Source organism: Desarmillaria tabescens, assembly GCF_030435595.1.
Source record: "Desarmillaria tabescens strain CCBAS 213 chromosome Unknown EV420scaffold_40, whole genome shotgun sequence".
Classification (NCBI taxonomy): Eukaryota; Fungi; Basidiomycota; class Agaricomycetes; order Agaricales; family Physalacriaceae; genus Desarmillaria; species Desarmillaria tabescens.
The window spans coordinates 42,103-56,971 of NW_026848339.1; the positions used below are offsets into that span (position 1 = coordinate 42,103).

A 14,869-nucleotide genomic window follows, 5' to 3' on the forward strand; every position below is an offset into this window, starting at 1 on the left:
GATGAAAGATTTTTGGTTGCTTCTACAAGTGAAGCGGATGTATTCTTCACAGTGTCGATGATAGCGTCGACGAGCTCTTGTGGGAGCTTGAAATCCGAATTGAGCGACATCTATATACTGGCCGAAGGTTAGCTGAGGTCATGCAATCATGGTGTAAAGTTTTACAGGACCAACGACACGTTCAATGTTGGCGTTGAACGTAACGTTGAACAGGTGATAGCTTCAGGAAAACAGAGCGATGATGACAGTTGCTGGGTGAGAGAGGCGGACAACCGGGCCGACCTCCGATGCCGCTGCTTGATCAGAATTGTAACCACTTCCAGCCTTTTTCTCTCGCCCTAAACTCTCCGGTGATTTTTTGCAGCGAAATCCTACAGTCTCCAAAATGAACGCGCTGCTACAGGGAAATTTATACCGCATCGACAAAGACAAGGATCTTCATACTCAGTACTCAGTCTTCTTAAATATACTGGCTAGTATGCTATTCTTCTATCGTTTGTCATTCTCGCTATCCGACTGTACTGGTATCTTCTTCGTGGCATCGCTGCCCTCTCAATCGTCACATCGTGTGTTTCTCTGTCAAGAGCTCTCTGGTGTGCGATGATAGAGTGAATGCGGAAGCCGATCATCAAGCTTCAAGCTTCAAGGCTCAAGCGTTTACTGATGAACCACAACATGATGTGTCTTCGCTGTGGGCGAAAGCATACATAGCTATGCTGCAGAGACATGAAGTCAAGTTTGCTGAGTCGGTACAAAGAGCGTAGCTTAAACCTCGCAGGTTTTGTGCACACTGCACGCTGCACAGCTTATTAGAAAATGAGAAATCAGAATCTAAAAAAAATTAGCCTTGGGCCTGGGCACAGGCGACAAGTGAACGCTGAACCGGAAAAATTCCAAGCATAAAAAGGCTGGATGAGATAAACAACTTCGGATACGGGGAATCGAACCCCGAGTTACCGCGCAGAACAATGAGAGGCGGCAATGTTAGCCGTTACACCATATCCGAAACACTTTATTTTCCTATTGCTGTATCTAAAGACCGCATATCGAACCTCTTCTCCTATCTTTTCTCCTACTTAACCCTCAAGCTCCTCAGCTGCACACGCCTGTATCATTCTCGGGAGGGAGGCTCACAGCTCTCTGGGTGACTTTTTTCCGGCGAAGAACTTTAACAATGGGAAGAGAGGGTTTAACTTGCACCAACGACGAACTCGTGTTTCAGCCGATACCGCTATTGTCACGTTCAAGGTCCTCCCGATTGCACCTTATGTCGCCCCAAAATTTACCAGTCTCATAGTGCTGAATCTGCCTCCATCATGATCTCATCGAATGGTCCGAATCTCACCTGAGAAGCGAGGCTAGGACCGCTGGTAAGCCCTCTCGTTTTTTGACACCACTGAGTATCTCGAGCTCATAGTATATGCCGCAGGATACGTGATAATGGCAAGCTGCGAATCTAACATATCGGAGTTTGTGCAAAAACATCCGGAAACAAGTGACCTGGGTGAGTGTGTCGCGTGGTTTGTCGTTTGGAGCTATCTGACGGTGGCTGTAGGCAACGAGGAAGACGGAAAAATCTCAAGTGATGACATCTGTGGAAGATGGCACTAAACCATAAGCATTATAAGTATCACACAGGAATCGGACGTGCAGATTCTGGGATAATTCAGATGTCTGACTCATCCTTGTCTTTTCTTGACTTTCCTTGAAGGCAATTCTTTTCCCACTTAGGGTTCCACCAACAGTCGCCGTTCTCCTCAGATCCATGACCTCCTACTGTCGACTCCAGCGCTTGTAAAGAACGGGACAGGCAGCTGAGGTTATCACTCGGGTTCTACTAAAGCTGTGCGCCGCTCCTCTTCGATCATGTCGGGTGGTTCTATTTCTACTTTTTTTCGGTACCGAGGCTCCTCTTTGTTTCGATCCCTGTGTCGGGTTTCCGGGCTTCGGGATTGTCGATGTTCATATAGCGACCCAACCCGCCATTCCGTTCCCGTATTCGCTAGTCCACATCACTTGTCTTGCTGTACTGAGCGGCCTTCGTGTGGGCGAAGACGGCCCTTATAGGTCCCCTGATACCGCGTCCTTTGTCGGGGAAATGGGAGCGCTCAGTCTATGCAAAATGGATCCCCTTTAGAGCGCTTCCTCCCTCCCTCACTGCCTCACTGTTTCATGCCGGTGTTCCCTTCCACTCCGACAAGTATCCACACGAGATCCGTCTATGCCAAGGTATCCCAAACCTTAGCCACGACTCCAAAATTAGCATCCAAACATGGCGCTTGCTCTCTTCACGACCGCCTCTTACGGCATCCCCTTACTGCGCCAATTCAGATACTTTATTCTTAAAAGCATGCATGTAACTAGTGTTTCTCCCATGTATCATGTTTTTCTATCTTCTCTTCCTCGCGCCTGTATGCTCAGCAGCGATATACGAAAGACTTACAGATATCCCGACACAAGACTTTGACTATATCATTGTGGGAGGTATGTACTTACAGTCGAGGGTTTGTCACGCGTTGCTCACGATCTTACTCGTAGGTGGAACAGCAGGGAACGTCCTCGCCAACCGTCTGACGGAACAAAAAAATACGTCGGTGCTTGTTCTCGAAGCGGGGCAATCGTATGCAACTCTCTTCCCTCCCTCATTTTTGAAGCTCATAAAAGCTTGTAGAACCACCGACGTCCTGTTATCGCAAGTACCGTGGTTTTGCACGTCGGCTACGCCCCAAACATCGGTAGACTGGAACTTTACCACCACCCCCCAGTCTGGCTATAATGGGCGGTCTATTGCTTATGGGAGGGGGTTTGGATTGGGCGGGAGTAGCGCCGTTAGTGAGTTTAATCCACATTTGTTTTCTTATCGGTGGGTGCTCACACATGCCCTTAGATTATATGACATACACGCGTGGTTCGGCGCAGGACTACGATCGATATGCGAGTGTCACAGGGGACCAGGGGTGGGGATGGAATCTGATGCGGCCGTACATTTTAAAGGTCGAGTCCACGATAGGACTTATCTCGGGGTTTACTGATTTTTTTGTTATAGACTGAACGATTCGTCGCCCCTGCGGATCATCATAATACCACTGGCGAGTTCATTCCTTCAATTCATAACTTCCACGGAATGAATTCCGTGTCACTCCCCGGATACCCACGTAACATCGATGAGCGGGTCATGCAAGCTACTGAGGAGCTCCCGGTTGATTTTCCGTATAACGCAGATATCAATTCTGGGTATCATTTGGGTATTGGTGAGTGCAGTTGAAGTCAGAAAGTGTAACCTGCACTGACGTTGTGATCACGGAAGGCTGGCATCAGAAGAGCATTGGAAACGGGACGAGGAGTACTTCGGAAACGGCGTATCTTGGTCCTGGGTATATCGACAGGGAAAACCTGCATGTGCTCGTGCACGCGTACGTGACCCGGATACTCGTCCTGAACGCCTCAGATTCGGGCAGTTATCCGCGCTTTAATGCTGTCGAGTTCACGCAGGATGGCGGAGGTCGGTTCACTACGTCTTTGAAGAGTGATGTATGTTACTAACGAGAGTTTCAGGGACGCTCCAGATTATTTCTAATCCCAACCTCAAAGAGATCATCCTCTCAGCTGGATCCATCGGTACACCTCATATCCTGCTCAACTCGGGTGTCGGTGACTCCGATGAGCTCTCTGCGCTGGGCGTGTCCTCTACGGTGCACCTTCCTGACGTTGGAAAGAACCTGACGGATCACCCCCTCGTGGGCCTTGCTTGGACGGTCAACGACACAAACACACTAGAGAACGTGTACTGGAGGAACGAGTCGTTCCAAGCCGAGGCTCTAGAAGAATGGGAAAGGAGTCGAACAGGATTCGTAGCTAATACATTTTCGAACAACCTCGGGTTCTTCCGTGTGGAGGAGGGCGTGCTGGAGACAGAGCCATGTGCAGGTGGGAGGACGGGGAGTATTGAATTGATCTTCTCGGTGAGTCTAGGACGCCTAAAACGTGGCTGATTTTGCTGAATGGATGAATGCAGGGCGGCATAGTCAGCGGAACTATCCCGGCAACTGGGGACTATATGACAATGTCGGTTATTGTGGTTTGTCCACTTTCTCGTACGTGATAATTTCCTTTCCTCTGCCCTTTTCCTGACTTCCGCTCGTGAAGGCGGAAGCGTTACGATCAACAGCACCAACCACCTCGCACCTCCGCTTATCAACCCCAATTTCTTGTCACATCCCCTGGATATGACGGTCATGCAGTACGCCATCCAGAAGGCCTTGAAGTTCGTGACAGCACCTGTATGGGGAGATTATGTCCTCGGGCTGTCGACGAATATCACGGATCTGGAGGGGACCATTCGCAATACAGCTATTACGACGAACCATCCGGTTAGTACTGCAAGTATGTCACCGCGTAATGCGTCATGGGGAGTTGTCGACCCGGATCTGAAGCTCAAGCAGGCGGTGGGGGTAAGGATTGTGGATGCGTCTGTTCTGGTGGGTTTTTTTTGTTTCTTTTGTGATGGTTTCAAGTTGCTAATTTTTTATATGTAGCCATTTATACCTGCAGGGCATACGCAAGCGGCGGTGTACGCGATTTCGGAGCGGGCGGCGGATTTGATAAAGGCAGGGAATTCCGCTTAGATGAAAATTGTTGTTGTTACAGATCTTGCGTCTTTTCCCGTCTGTACATGAGTCAACACATGCCTACTCTCGTCCTTCTCGGTCTTGACCTCGGCTTACTGGTATTTTCTCTTACTTTATTCTTCTTGCCGGCGCTGGAATGCTATGGAACTTTATAGAATAATCCGTAATTGAGACTTTACTAGTTAGTAGTAGCATATAAATATTTCTCTGCCATTGTATTAGAAAGGAGAATCTTAAGCTAATTTTACTCACCTTCAAAGTCCACTTAATTGTGTGAACCTAAGCATTTCTGATCGGTTACGCCTAGCGCTTGTTAGCAGATCCCTCTTGGTGGTTGGAACTCGACTTTCGGACATCCTTGCTCACGACTCGGGTTTTGCTTGAGTATTCATTAACTGCTGTATTGGCTCGAATACCCCGTTCGAGCCAATTCACGGGATCTCTGAAGTGGACCTTAGATTTTGAACCCCACGTGCGCTATCTCTGCGGCAGGGATCACTGAAAAATCAGATAATTACGAGACCTAAGGTCGCAAAGGGTGGTAAATACATACCATGAAGCGATCACTGGCCCTGGACAGTCTGAGTTGTCTTTGAAAGTTGTCACAGCGTAAGCAAAAAAAAAAAAATCATGCCATCGTTCTTGCTGTAGGCCATTCCAGAGCGGGGGGCCGAGGGAAATGAAGGGATTACTTACAGTGGATTTCATGGATCGACGCCTCGCAATAGCAGAAGTTTAGAGTTTAGAAAACCGGACAGCCCGGGAGCTAGATCGCATGCATAGCCACCATTCCATTCGGACCTCGAGCCGGAACCACACCGCAGCACATGGCTTATCTAGTGTTGCCGCGGCTCGGCTTATCTCGGCTTAACGCCGAAGTCAGTTTTGAGCCGGTTGCTCTGACTGCACCAACGTTCAAAATGACAGACGTTTTGATGCTTGCATTCACTCACGAGACTTATCGGTATTATCAGAAACTGCGTTCTTGTTCCTCCTACCTTTCTATCCTCGGCGGCTCAAAACCGACTTCGGCGTTAAGCCGAGATAAGCTGAGCCGCGGCAACACTAGGCTTATCCCGGGTCGACATCATCTGCAGCTGATGTCAGCGAGGTGCAGCTGGTCTGCGACGATCAGGATTACGGTAGTCGGAAGGATTCAGAGGGAATGTGCATATTCGCTGTCATTTCGGACTCATGCACTAGTAGATAATGTTGCTACGACTGTCATTACTTCTCACAACGAGCCATCGAGGTCGGTAGGAGTAGTTTACTTCTATTTACCTGAGCTGTATCAGCGGAGATGGCCAGTTTGCCATGTTTAGGCTGTGGACCCAGCCGTTCCTTATTGGGACCTTGTGCCGGTACCAACACCAACACCATTCCCAGACCTATAACCTCCAGCTGGAGTAAAGCTCCTTCAAAATAGCTCGATTCTCGGGCTAAAATTGCTGTGAGAATGTAACAAGCCCTACCAAAAAAAAAAATCTATTCGGTCTCTAGTGTTGCAGTATCGTTCATATCTCTGTTTCCTCCGGCGTGAAGGACCTTAGATTTTTTTGGTGGAACGAACTGGCATACGGATTGTTCTGTTCTTTTCGCAGCGCCACATCGATTGAATTGCAGAAGCCGGAATCTGCCACCTCAGACCCTCAGCCGTAGGTGTGCGCGTTTATTGTAGGTCATTCGTTTCACGCATACTAGAGGACTGGGATCTAGTTTGGCTGTTGTAATTTTCTTTTTCTACATTCTCGTTTACTTTCTGCATCACTTTCCAGACTTCGTTGTGGACGGACGCTAAGACACGCATTCTAATGACAATCTTTATACCGCCGTTCTAGGCTAGATTGGACCATTTTTTTCATCTATTCATCGCTGGCATCCGAACAAAAATATTTATCGCGCAGGAAGGCGCACAGCACTTCTCACCTTTGCCGAGGTAATGAGCGTGAAAAGATACGAAGGTTTAGTCATCCAAATCGCAAAGGTAAATGTCAATCATTTAGTAAATGGATGCAGAATTAGGCCACGTGCGCAACACTTTGATCGTTACATACCATCACCGCCTTGTTTCACTCTCTTGATCCTCCCTGCATTAAATCCAGCCATATTCGCTAGCGTTTGGATGCCTCGAAGTCGATAATCGCCGTCCTAGCATCTCCGAGGGACCCCACGGTGTCACAGACAGTCAGAATCACGCATCGCCGTCGGCCGAAGTCGAAGTCGACTACCGAAACAATGAATAGTAAATCCGGCATGGATTTCGTATCAATTTGCGATGTGTGTACAGATCCTCGATTTCGGTGATGTTTGCATCCGGTAGAGTGAGTGTTGCATCCTTGGTGCGACGCATTAACTATTTGTTCAGACATCGTCTAGCTGGCTGCCTGATTTGCACTTGGGATCAATATAGAGAGCCAACATTTCGTCTGCCTAGCAAAAAAAAGGCGCCCAGAGAAGTATTCCACTATAATTATACCTTTACTCTGGCACGTAGGTTTTGCATTCATCCTGTGCTATCGCTGCTGACCAAATCATTAGTAACGCAAGGTATTGAATTCGAGGAACTTGAGGAGCAAGGGCTGTGTCTGTAACAGGCACGCTTACCTCCTTGAAAAGATTCATAATGATATGGTGCCACAGCACGAGGTGCGCTTGATTCCCGACAAAAAGGATTCATCAAAGACTTCGTGGACTACTCCGATGAACACAGCTGTGCTACTTATCTTAGAGGACAAGAAGAGCGCTAGTCTCGGTACCACACACCTGGCGAATTCCTTTTTGTGTCTGTGTCCGTAACAGGTGCGCCTACCTTGTTGAAAAGACAGGTATGATCTGTTAACGATTGCTTACTATGATAGTGCGAGAAGGCGCCGTATTGGCGCTCAATGTCCGGCAGAAAGAATCCATTGAAGATATCGTGGATCACTCCGATGAATACAGCCGGGTTATTTATCTTAGAAGACAAGGAGAGCACTAGCCCAGTGAACTCCTTTTCGATAAGACCAACTTTTCCTTCGCATCAGGACCACACAATTATAGATTATTCGGCATCCGTCCGTGTACTTATATCAAGGAGCCAATATGACCATGGGGATAGAGTCTGCTTCCATTCCTTTTGAAGAATAAAGTATCCGCCTATTCCACCACAAATTCGCCTCGTCGGGGGACCACTATCACTCTTCGATGCGGAAATATAGCATCCTGTTCGCCCCGTCAAGCTCTGTCTGTGCATCCATGGTTGCGCTTTAATTTTACGTGGCATTCAGCCCAGATCCGCCACGATCGTCTCCCCGACGAGCTACCCACTCAAAATCCCGGTTTCATCTTCGAATCCGTGCCTAGATGACGGCGTACTTCGGAGAGAGAACTGTAAGGCTCTTAATTCTGGTTCCTGTTCATTACGGCACTTTTTTCGGAACATAACATCCTTTAAGCACTTAAAAACAGCATACAGCTGCTCGCTCTTTGCTCGTGCCATGTTTTCTCCCCGACTCTTTGGGCTGCTTCTTCCTGCGCTATGCTCAGCTGCGATATATGAGAGCGTCGCTGAGCTCCCCAAGCTTGACTTTGACTATATCATCGTAGGAGGTACGTGCAGAACTAATGCTGTCCCGCGTGCACTAATTTGTAGAAAGGTGGTACGGCGGGGAACGTTCTCGCGAACCGATTGACTGAGCAGGAGGACACATCTGTGCTCGTTCTCGAAGCAGGTCAATCGTGCGTCATTCTCCCCTCTTTCCGTACACAGTTCTGAAGCCGTTATAGAACCGCTGACGTCCAAATTTCACAAATCCCATTTTTATGTCCACAAGCGACGCCCAACACGGTTCTCGACTGGAACTTCACCACGACTCCCCAACCGGGGTTCAATGGCCGTGCTATTCCGTACCCTAGGGGCTTTGGATTGGGGGGGAGCAGTGCCGTCAGTGAGTCAGTTTCATCACAGAGTTACGCGTTTTTCATCGCCGCCGTAAAGATTATATGGCCTACACCCGTGGATCGTCAGAGGACTATGACCGATATGCGCGCGTGACTGGGGATGAGGGGTGGGGATGGGATGAGCTACAGCCCTACATCCGAAAGGTTCGTACTGCTTAACTTTCAAAAAAGTTTTGAAAATATCTGAGTGTCTGGTTGTAGAACGAGCGACTCGTCGCCCCTGCAGACCATCATAACACAACAGGCGAGTTTGACCCAGCGGTACACAGTTTTGATGGCAGTCAATTCTGTCTCGCTCCCTGGATACCCGCGCGCGATCGATGGACGCGTTCATTCAAGCTACGCAAGAGCTGTCGGGTGAGTTTTCGTTCAATTTGGATTACAACTCCGGGTATCATTTGGGTATTGGTGAGTCCACGTGCTAGGTTTTAGGTCACTCAGGACTAATGAGTGATTGGAAGGATGGGAGCAAACAACTGTAGGGAATGGGACAAGGAGCAGTTCGGAAACTTCATACCTTGGTCCTGGATATATCGACAGGGAGAATTTGCACATTCTTATTCACACGTACGTAACGCGGATTCTTGTCGCGAATGAATCGACTCTCAATGATGAGCCGCATTTCAACACTGTGGAGTTCACACAAGATGCTGGAGGTACGAACCACTCACTGGTACCCTATGATGATATGGGTGGGCTGATGATCTTCTTAATGTCAGCGACTATCCACACCATTTCGCCCCTCAAGGAAATCATTCTCTCAGCTGGATCAGTTGGAACACCCCACATTCTGCTCAACTCTGGTATTGGAGACGCCGACGAACTCACCGCAGTAGGTGTTACCCCTACCGTGCACCTTCCCGATGTTGGGAAGAACCTCACTGACCACCCTCGATGGGGTGTCGCCTGGCTTGTTAATGATTCAAACACGATCGAGAACGTCTATTGGCGGAACGCTACATTCCAAGCCGAGGCGCTGGCGGAGTGGCAAGCTAATCGGACCGGGTTCATCGCTAGCACAAGCGCTAATCATCTAGGATTCTTCAGAGTGGAAGAGGGTGTGTTGGAGGAGGAGCCTTGTGCAGGGGAAAATACGGGACATTATGAGATGATTTTTTCGGTGGGTCTGAGGTTCCTGCCACGGCGTTTTATGTGTTGATTGTATACCATAAAGGGCGGTATTGGCGCCGGTACCATTCCACCTACGGGAAGCTACCTTACGATAGGCGTGATACTGATCTGCCCGCTTTCTCGTACGTCCGTCTTCTCCTTCCCATTCTATACTTTCCGACCTCTTGACAGGTGGGAATATCACTATCAACGGCACCGACTCCCTTTCTCCACCTCTCATCAACCCCAACCTTTTATCACACCCCCAAGACATAATCGCCATGCAGCACGGCGTAGCGGGTGCGCAACGGTTCCTCACTGCTCCCGTGTGGGATGACTACGTCCTCGGGATTTCGACAAATATTACCGATCTGGAGGGAAGCATACGGAATGGAGCGGGCACGACCTACCATCCTGTTAGTACGGCGAGTATGTCTGCACGCGATGCGGACTGGGGAGTTGTGGACCCTGATTTAAAGCTCAAGAAGGCGGCAGGAGTGAGAGTTGTTGATGCGTCTGTTTTGGTGAGTTGAGACTGGTTCACCAGGATTTTTTTGCTGATCATTACTTCATAATGTAGCCGTACATCCCAGCAGGGCATACGCAGGCAGCGGTGTACGCCATTGCAGAGCGGGCAGCGGATTTAATTAAAGAGTCGCGTTGAGGGTCCATATCGCGTGCTTATTGCTGTGATCTCTTGGACTTTAATATACACTAATATACACCGAGACGGATCATACCATACAGAAAGTCCGCCTGCAACTTAAGAGTGTCCAGGAAAATACAAGTTGATGTAAGAGCAAAGGTAAAGAAATACACGACTGACCAGTGACAATACAGAATTTCCGACTCATCGCAAATGCAGCGAGGTAACAGCTGACAGGAAGGTCGCAGCAGGGACTTCCCAATGACCGCGTTCATGAGCTCAAGAAGATTCCGAGTCCTGTGTATACAGGATTCGGTCTTTGGCAAAGCTGAACTCCAAATTTTGGTGGTGCCGTTTCTATTGGTGATTTTCCTCCTTTTGGTGTTCGCGTGCTGCTTTCTTTGTCATCTCGCTTATGCATCGTTCCATTTTCGTTCAATATCAGCTTGAACCCTAACCCTCTCCTGCATTGCTCACGTTGCGTCTACTCACCTGACGCGGACGCTTTATCGATGCATGATACCTCTTTACCGCAGTCTCGACTGGCCCCAGTTTTCTCGGCTGCTTTGACGCCCTACGCTTTTCTACGATTTTTTTTTCGACTCAACTGCACTCGTTCAACCTCTGAACACGAGCGCGACCCTACTGGAACCGACACCGGTCACTATATCCAGTTTCTATGGAATCTGGGCCACCCCTATGCGCGTGACGCGTTGACGTTCTCAGTGGAGTGTCGTATCGTGTTTATCGCTACCTACTCAAACCACCCAACCCGTGCACCATTCGAGATCCAGTCTCACAGCGCACCTTCGCAGTACCACCGCCATTTGTATCCGACCTATCACAATGCATCAGATGAAGAATTTTAGAGGAATTGGCTCAACGTCACTGACATTGTGAGGGGGGAGGCTTGTGGTGAGTCTTTTCATGCTTCTTCTGTGCCCGCTCACTCTTCGAGTGACATAGGTGCTTGTTTCCTTCCTTGCCATCCATGGCTATGCTTGCAGCTACCCCAAGCTATACCAGCTCACGGGAAAGGCCCTCCCCTGTCCCATGAAACGACTTTTTCACTATCGCATTCACCTCTGGAGCTTTCTCGTGGCCTTTCTACTTCACCTGAGGTTCGCTTCACCCCTCAATGCCTGAACCATATCTCGCTACTACCTTGATCCTCTCACACGCCATGATCTTGCTCCATTTCGCGAAGCAACGCCCTTGCCTTCACTTTGAGGACCATCCCAGGTCCTGTATGCCTCGTTTGAGGCTCTTAATTCCTCCTCTATGCCTACAATCTGTTATGCCGCTGCTCTGGTCCATTCCACTGACAATATCGCCGGAGGTTCAACGTCAACTGTGTCCAGGGGTCCTTTCTGCCCTGTCTAAGGCATGTGTCTCCTCGTCAGGAGGTCCTCTCAATGCCGCCAAGTCTTGCTCTTAATAATTCTTGTTACGTACCGGCCCTCCTGTCGCCTCGTTGTATGTTCCTTACTACCAATATCCGTAAGTAATATGAATTCATTAGACGTTTGTTTCACAAAAATATTTGAGGACTTGGTCTTGCCATGCTTGTGCTAGCCCCCAACTTCATCCAGTTCAGTCTGCTACTTGGGCCGGGTTCTGTGCCTAGTACTAGTAGTGAAAAGCACAGGTACCTCAGGTTCGACCAGATTGTCGGGTACGGGTCATGTCCCGGAAGATCTTTTCATATATATTGAATTTTTACTAACTAATATGGCATTCAGTATGATGCTACAGTGATGTCATCAAGACTTTGGAGAAGCAATTCATTTTGAAGTTACCTCACTATGGGCATACTGATTACAGTCCGACCGGAACAGAACAAATCAAGACCGAAGGGACGGGACAATGAGAGCTGGTGGCACGCTTAGCGAGTTTTGTCGAGTTCCACGAGAAACGATGTTCGCAAGCTCACATCACTGAGCGAGTCCCCGTGGCTAAGGGCTTTGATGGAATCGTGAGGGCAGGGGTGCAAGATTACGCCTCAGATTAAAGATCTCGTGTGTCGCTTGCCTTATACAGTAAGTTTTTACTCACGTTGTTGATCACGCGCTAACAACACCAGTGATTGCACCATATTCCGATCTGACGGCGCGTGTTTGAACTACAAGGTACCTCAACGAAAATCCCTACAGCGAGGAGAGGTAAGTTACCAGCAACTAACCGGCAACCTACCGGTCCAAACCTCAATAGTAAGAAATACTAGCCAACACAAAGCCTACCTTGGCAAAACCGCAAAACCTGTACACGCGCCGATCCGGGTAAAAACCCTGACAGGTACGGATATGGGTTAACTTCACAGACCCAGGAGTCACCCGAGCTATTCGCTGTCAGACACAGCAGCTTGTATCAACTACTGCCAAATACATCAGCACCGAGACCACGATCACCATGTTCATTTCCGATCGTATTTCTACCGCCAGCGTATATTCCCAACATTCTTGATATTAGCTATATCCTATACTCGTCTTATCGAGCTACTACATCAGCTGGTGCGTTTCTTATTCCAGATGCAACAAAGCCTTCGATCTCGTCTTGAAACCTGTTGTGGTTATATCTGGATCTTTCGTCTTGGATGGTCTCGCTCTTTTTGTTTTCGTCCTTGCTAAATGATAGACCCTGCAGGATATAGGAGCGTTCACTCTCATAAGTAGATGTGCGCTTGTAGAACCAAAACGTGTCCTCCCCCCATCGTTTACCATGGTTATCGAAGCTACCACCGAAATTGAACGCCCTACTTCCTTCATTCTCCCTGATCTCGTCTCTCACTGCACCTTCCCCCTCGTGTACCATCCTAACGGGGATGCCATCGCTGCTCAGTCCGTGAAATGGCTCGACACCAACTGCCCTGACTTGAACGCCAAGCAACGAAAGGCTCTCTATGGACTTCAAGCCGGTGAACTGACAGCTTACTGCTATAACACCGCCTCTGATGCACGCCTGAGGGTTGTCTCGGATTTCATGAACTACCTCTTCCACCTGTGAGTCAGAATTGTTTTCACCCGTTTTTCCTCCTCGACATGTTAACATGCTAGGTTAGGGACAACATTAGCGATGGCATGATGACCAAAGAAACTGACGTTCTCGCTGATTGTGTTATGAATGCGCTTTGGTTTCCGAGCTATTACAAGCCTACAGTCAGAAGCGACTATATCCAGCCGGAGGAAGAGATGAATGCTGGTAAACTCGCTAGAGAGTGAGTGTTTTCCACATGTCATGCTTCTATGATTTCATTAACCGATTTTCGCTCGTTTCGTAGCCTCTGGGCCCGTTGCATTCCCGATGCTGGACCTGGTGCGCAAGCCAGATTCAAAGAGACCCTCGAATTGTTCTTCGAGGCTATCAACATCCAAGCCCTCGATCGTGATCGCGGTGTCATTCTGGACCTTGAATCTTATATCAATGTTAGAAGGGACACGTCTGGTGAGTTTTGCCTCTCGTACCCTCCGACGTTATTTATTGATAAGAGTTAAATTCAAATAGGTTGCAAGCCATGCTGGGCGCTAATAGAGTGAGTTTATTGCCTAATTTTTTTCTGGTTCGTACGCTGATTGATCCGTAGGTATGCCCTTGACATTGATCTTCCCGATGAGGTCGCCGAAAATGAAGTTATTCAAGCACTTAACCAGCACACAAACGATCTGGTCACCTGGTCCAATGTAAGGAGCCTTTCACTCCCCTTTAGATTTCCTTGCCTCACACCATATTCAGGACATTTTCTCCTACAATGTCGAACAATCCCGTGGAAATACGCATAACATGATTGCCATTATGATGGTTTATCATGGGAAAACTCTCCAGCAAGCCGTGGATTATGTCGGCGATCGATACAGGGAGACCATAGATGCCTTCGTTGAAGGTACGAAGCATGTGCCATCTTGGGGTCCCGACATCGACCCCATCGTGCAGAAGTACATCCAGGGCCTTCAGGATTGGATTGTGGGGTACGTCTTTTTGTGGATTATCTGCTGTATCGGTCTCAGAGTCATTCTTCTAGATCACTTCATTGGAGCTTTATGACGACACGGTACTTTAGTAATGCTGGAGCTGAGGTCAAGAAGACGTGTTTTGTACCGCTTCTCCCTCTTCAAGGATAGATATTTGATATTCTCACTTTTGGATTCATAATTAAACACTTTCGTATACGAGTCTTTCTCCTTCACCATATAGCTAGCTACTTATCTCTTTCGTTGGCCCCTTACCTGATCAAATCATCTGCTTTCTCTGCAAAACCATAGACCGCCACTTGAGTGTGTGCAGCAGGAATAAAATGCCATGTAATCAAATAAATTGGCGAAAATAGTCAGCGAGACCAAGGGCTTCCGAGGACAGCTTACCAAGATAGACGTGTCTCTTTCTCCAGAAATATATCTTTCAATAACATCGACAACCAATAGGACATTTATCCTCTCTTCTTCAGCATGCGGATCACGGAACATCGCTTCTCGGATTTTTGGAGACACACAGTTCATGAAGGATCCCACGGCCAAGGGCGGGCAAGCACGAGAGGGTCTTAGACGGGGGACTT

General features: G+C 48.4%; 3 protein-coding genes and 1 non-coding gene across 4 annotated transcripts; 3 read left to right on the forward strand and 1 right to left on the reverse strand.

Moving 5' to 3' along the window:
• Positions 1–926: 926 nt before the first annotated feature.
• EV420DRAFT_t212 lies at positions 927–1,006 on the reverse strand. Its single transcript has one exon. It is a non-coding gene; the product is annotated as a tRNA-Glu (tRNA).
• A 1,055-nt stretch (positions 1,007–2,061) lies between these two features.
• EV420DRAFT_1565976 (aryl-alcohol oxidase) lies at positions 2,062–5,086 on the forward strand. The gene is made up of 11 exons (XM_060474047.1): positions 2,062–2,484; positions 2,539–2,620; positions 2,672–2,832; positions 2,888–2,994; positions 3,047–3,251; positions 3,308–3,502; positions 3,556–3,962; positions 4,016–4,094; positions 4,147–4,478; positions 4,536–4,628; positions 5,049–5,086. The coding sequence occupies exons 1-10, from the start codon at positions 2,382–2,384 to the stop codon at positions 4,623–4,625; spliced, it is 1,761 nt and encodes a 586-aa protein (XP_060326603.1). The 5' UTR covers positions 2,062–2,381; the 3' UTR covers positions 4,626–4,628; positions 5,049–5,086.
• A 3,018-nt stretch (positions 5,087–8,104) lies between these two features.
• Positions 8,105–10,575, forward strand: EV420DRAFT_1711031 (aryl-alcohol oxidase; the record flags this gene model as incomplete). Its single annotated transcript, XM_060479620.1, has 11 exons — positions 8,105–8,216; positions 8,264–8,345; positions 8,394–8,554; positions 8,605–8,711; positions 8,769–8,828; positions 8,849–8,975; positions 9,029–9,223; positions 9,287–9,687; positions 9,742–9,820; positions 9,870–10,201; positions 10,258–10,575. 11 exons carry the CDS (start codon positions 8,105–8,107, stop codon positions 10,339–10,341), a joined length of 1,740 nt encoding a protein of 579 aa, XP_060326604.1. The 3' UTR covers positions 10,342–10,575.
• A 2,466-nt stretch (positions 10,576–13,041) lies between these two features.
• Positions 13,042–14,438, forward strand: EV420DRAFT_1275594 (terpenoid synthase; the record flags this gene model as incomplete). Its single annotated transcript, XM_060467910.1, has 7 exons — positions 13,042–13,322; positions 13,382–13,537; positions 13,601–13,764; positions 13,825–13,852; positions 13,904–14,000; positions 14,053–14,285; positions 14,339–14,438. 7 exons carry the CDS (start codon positions 13,042–13,044, stop codon positions 14,436–14,438), a joined length of 1,059 nt encoding a protein of 352 aa, XP_060326605.1.
• Between the last annotated feature and the right edge of the window lie 431 nt (positions 14,439–14,869).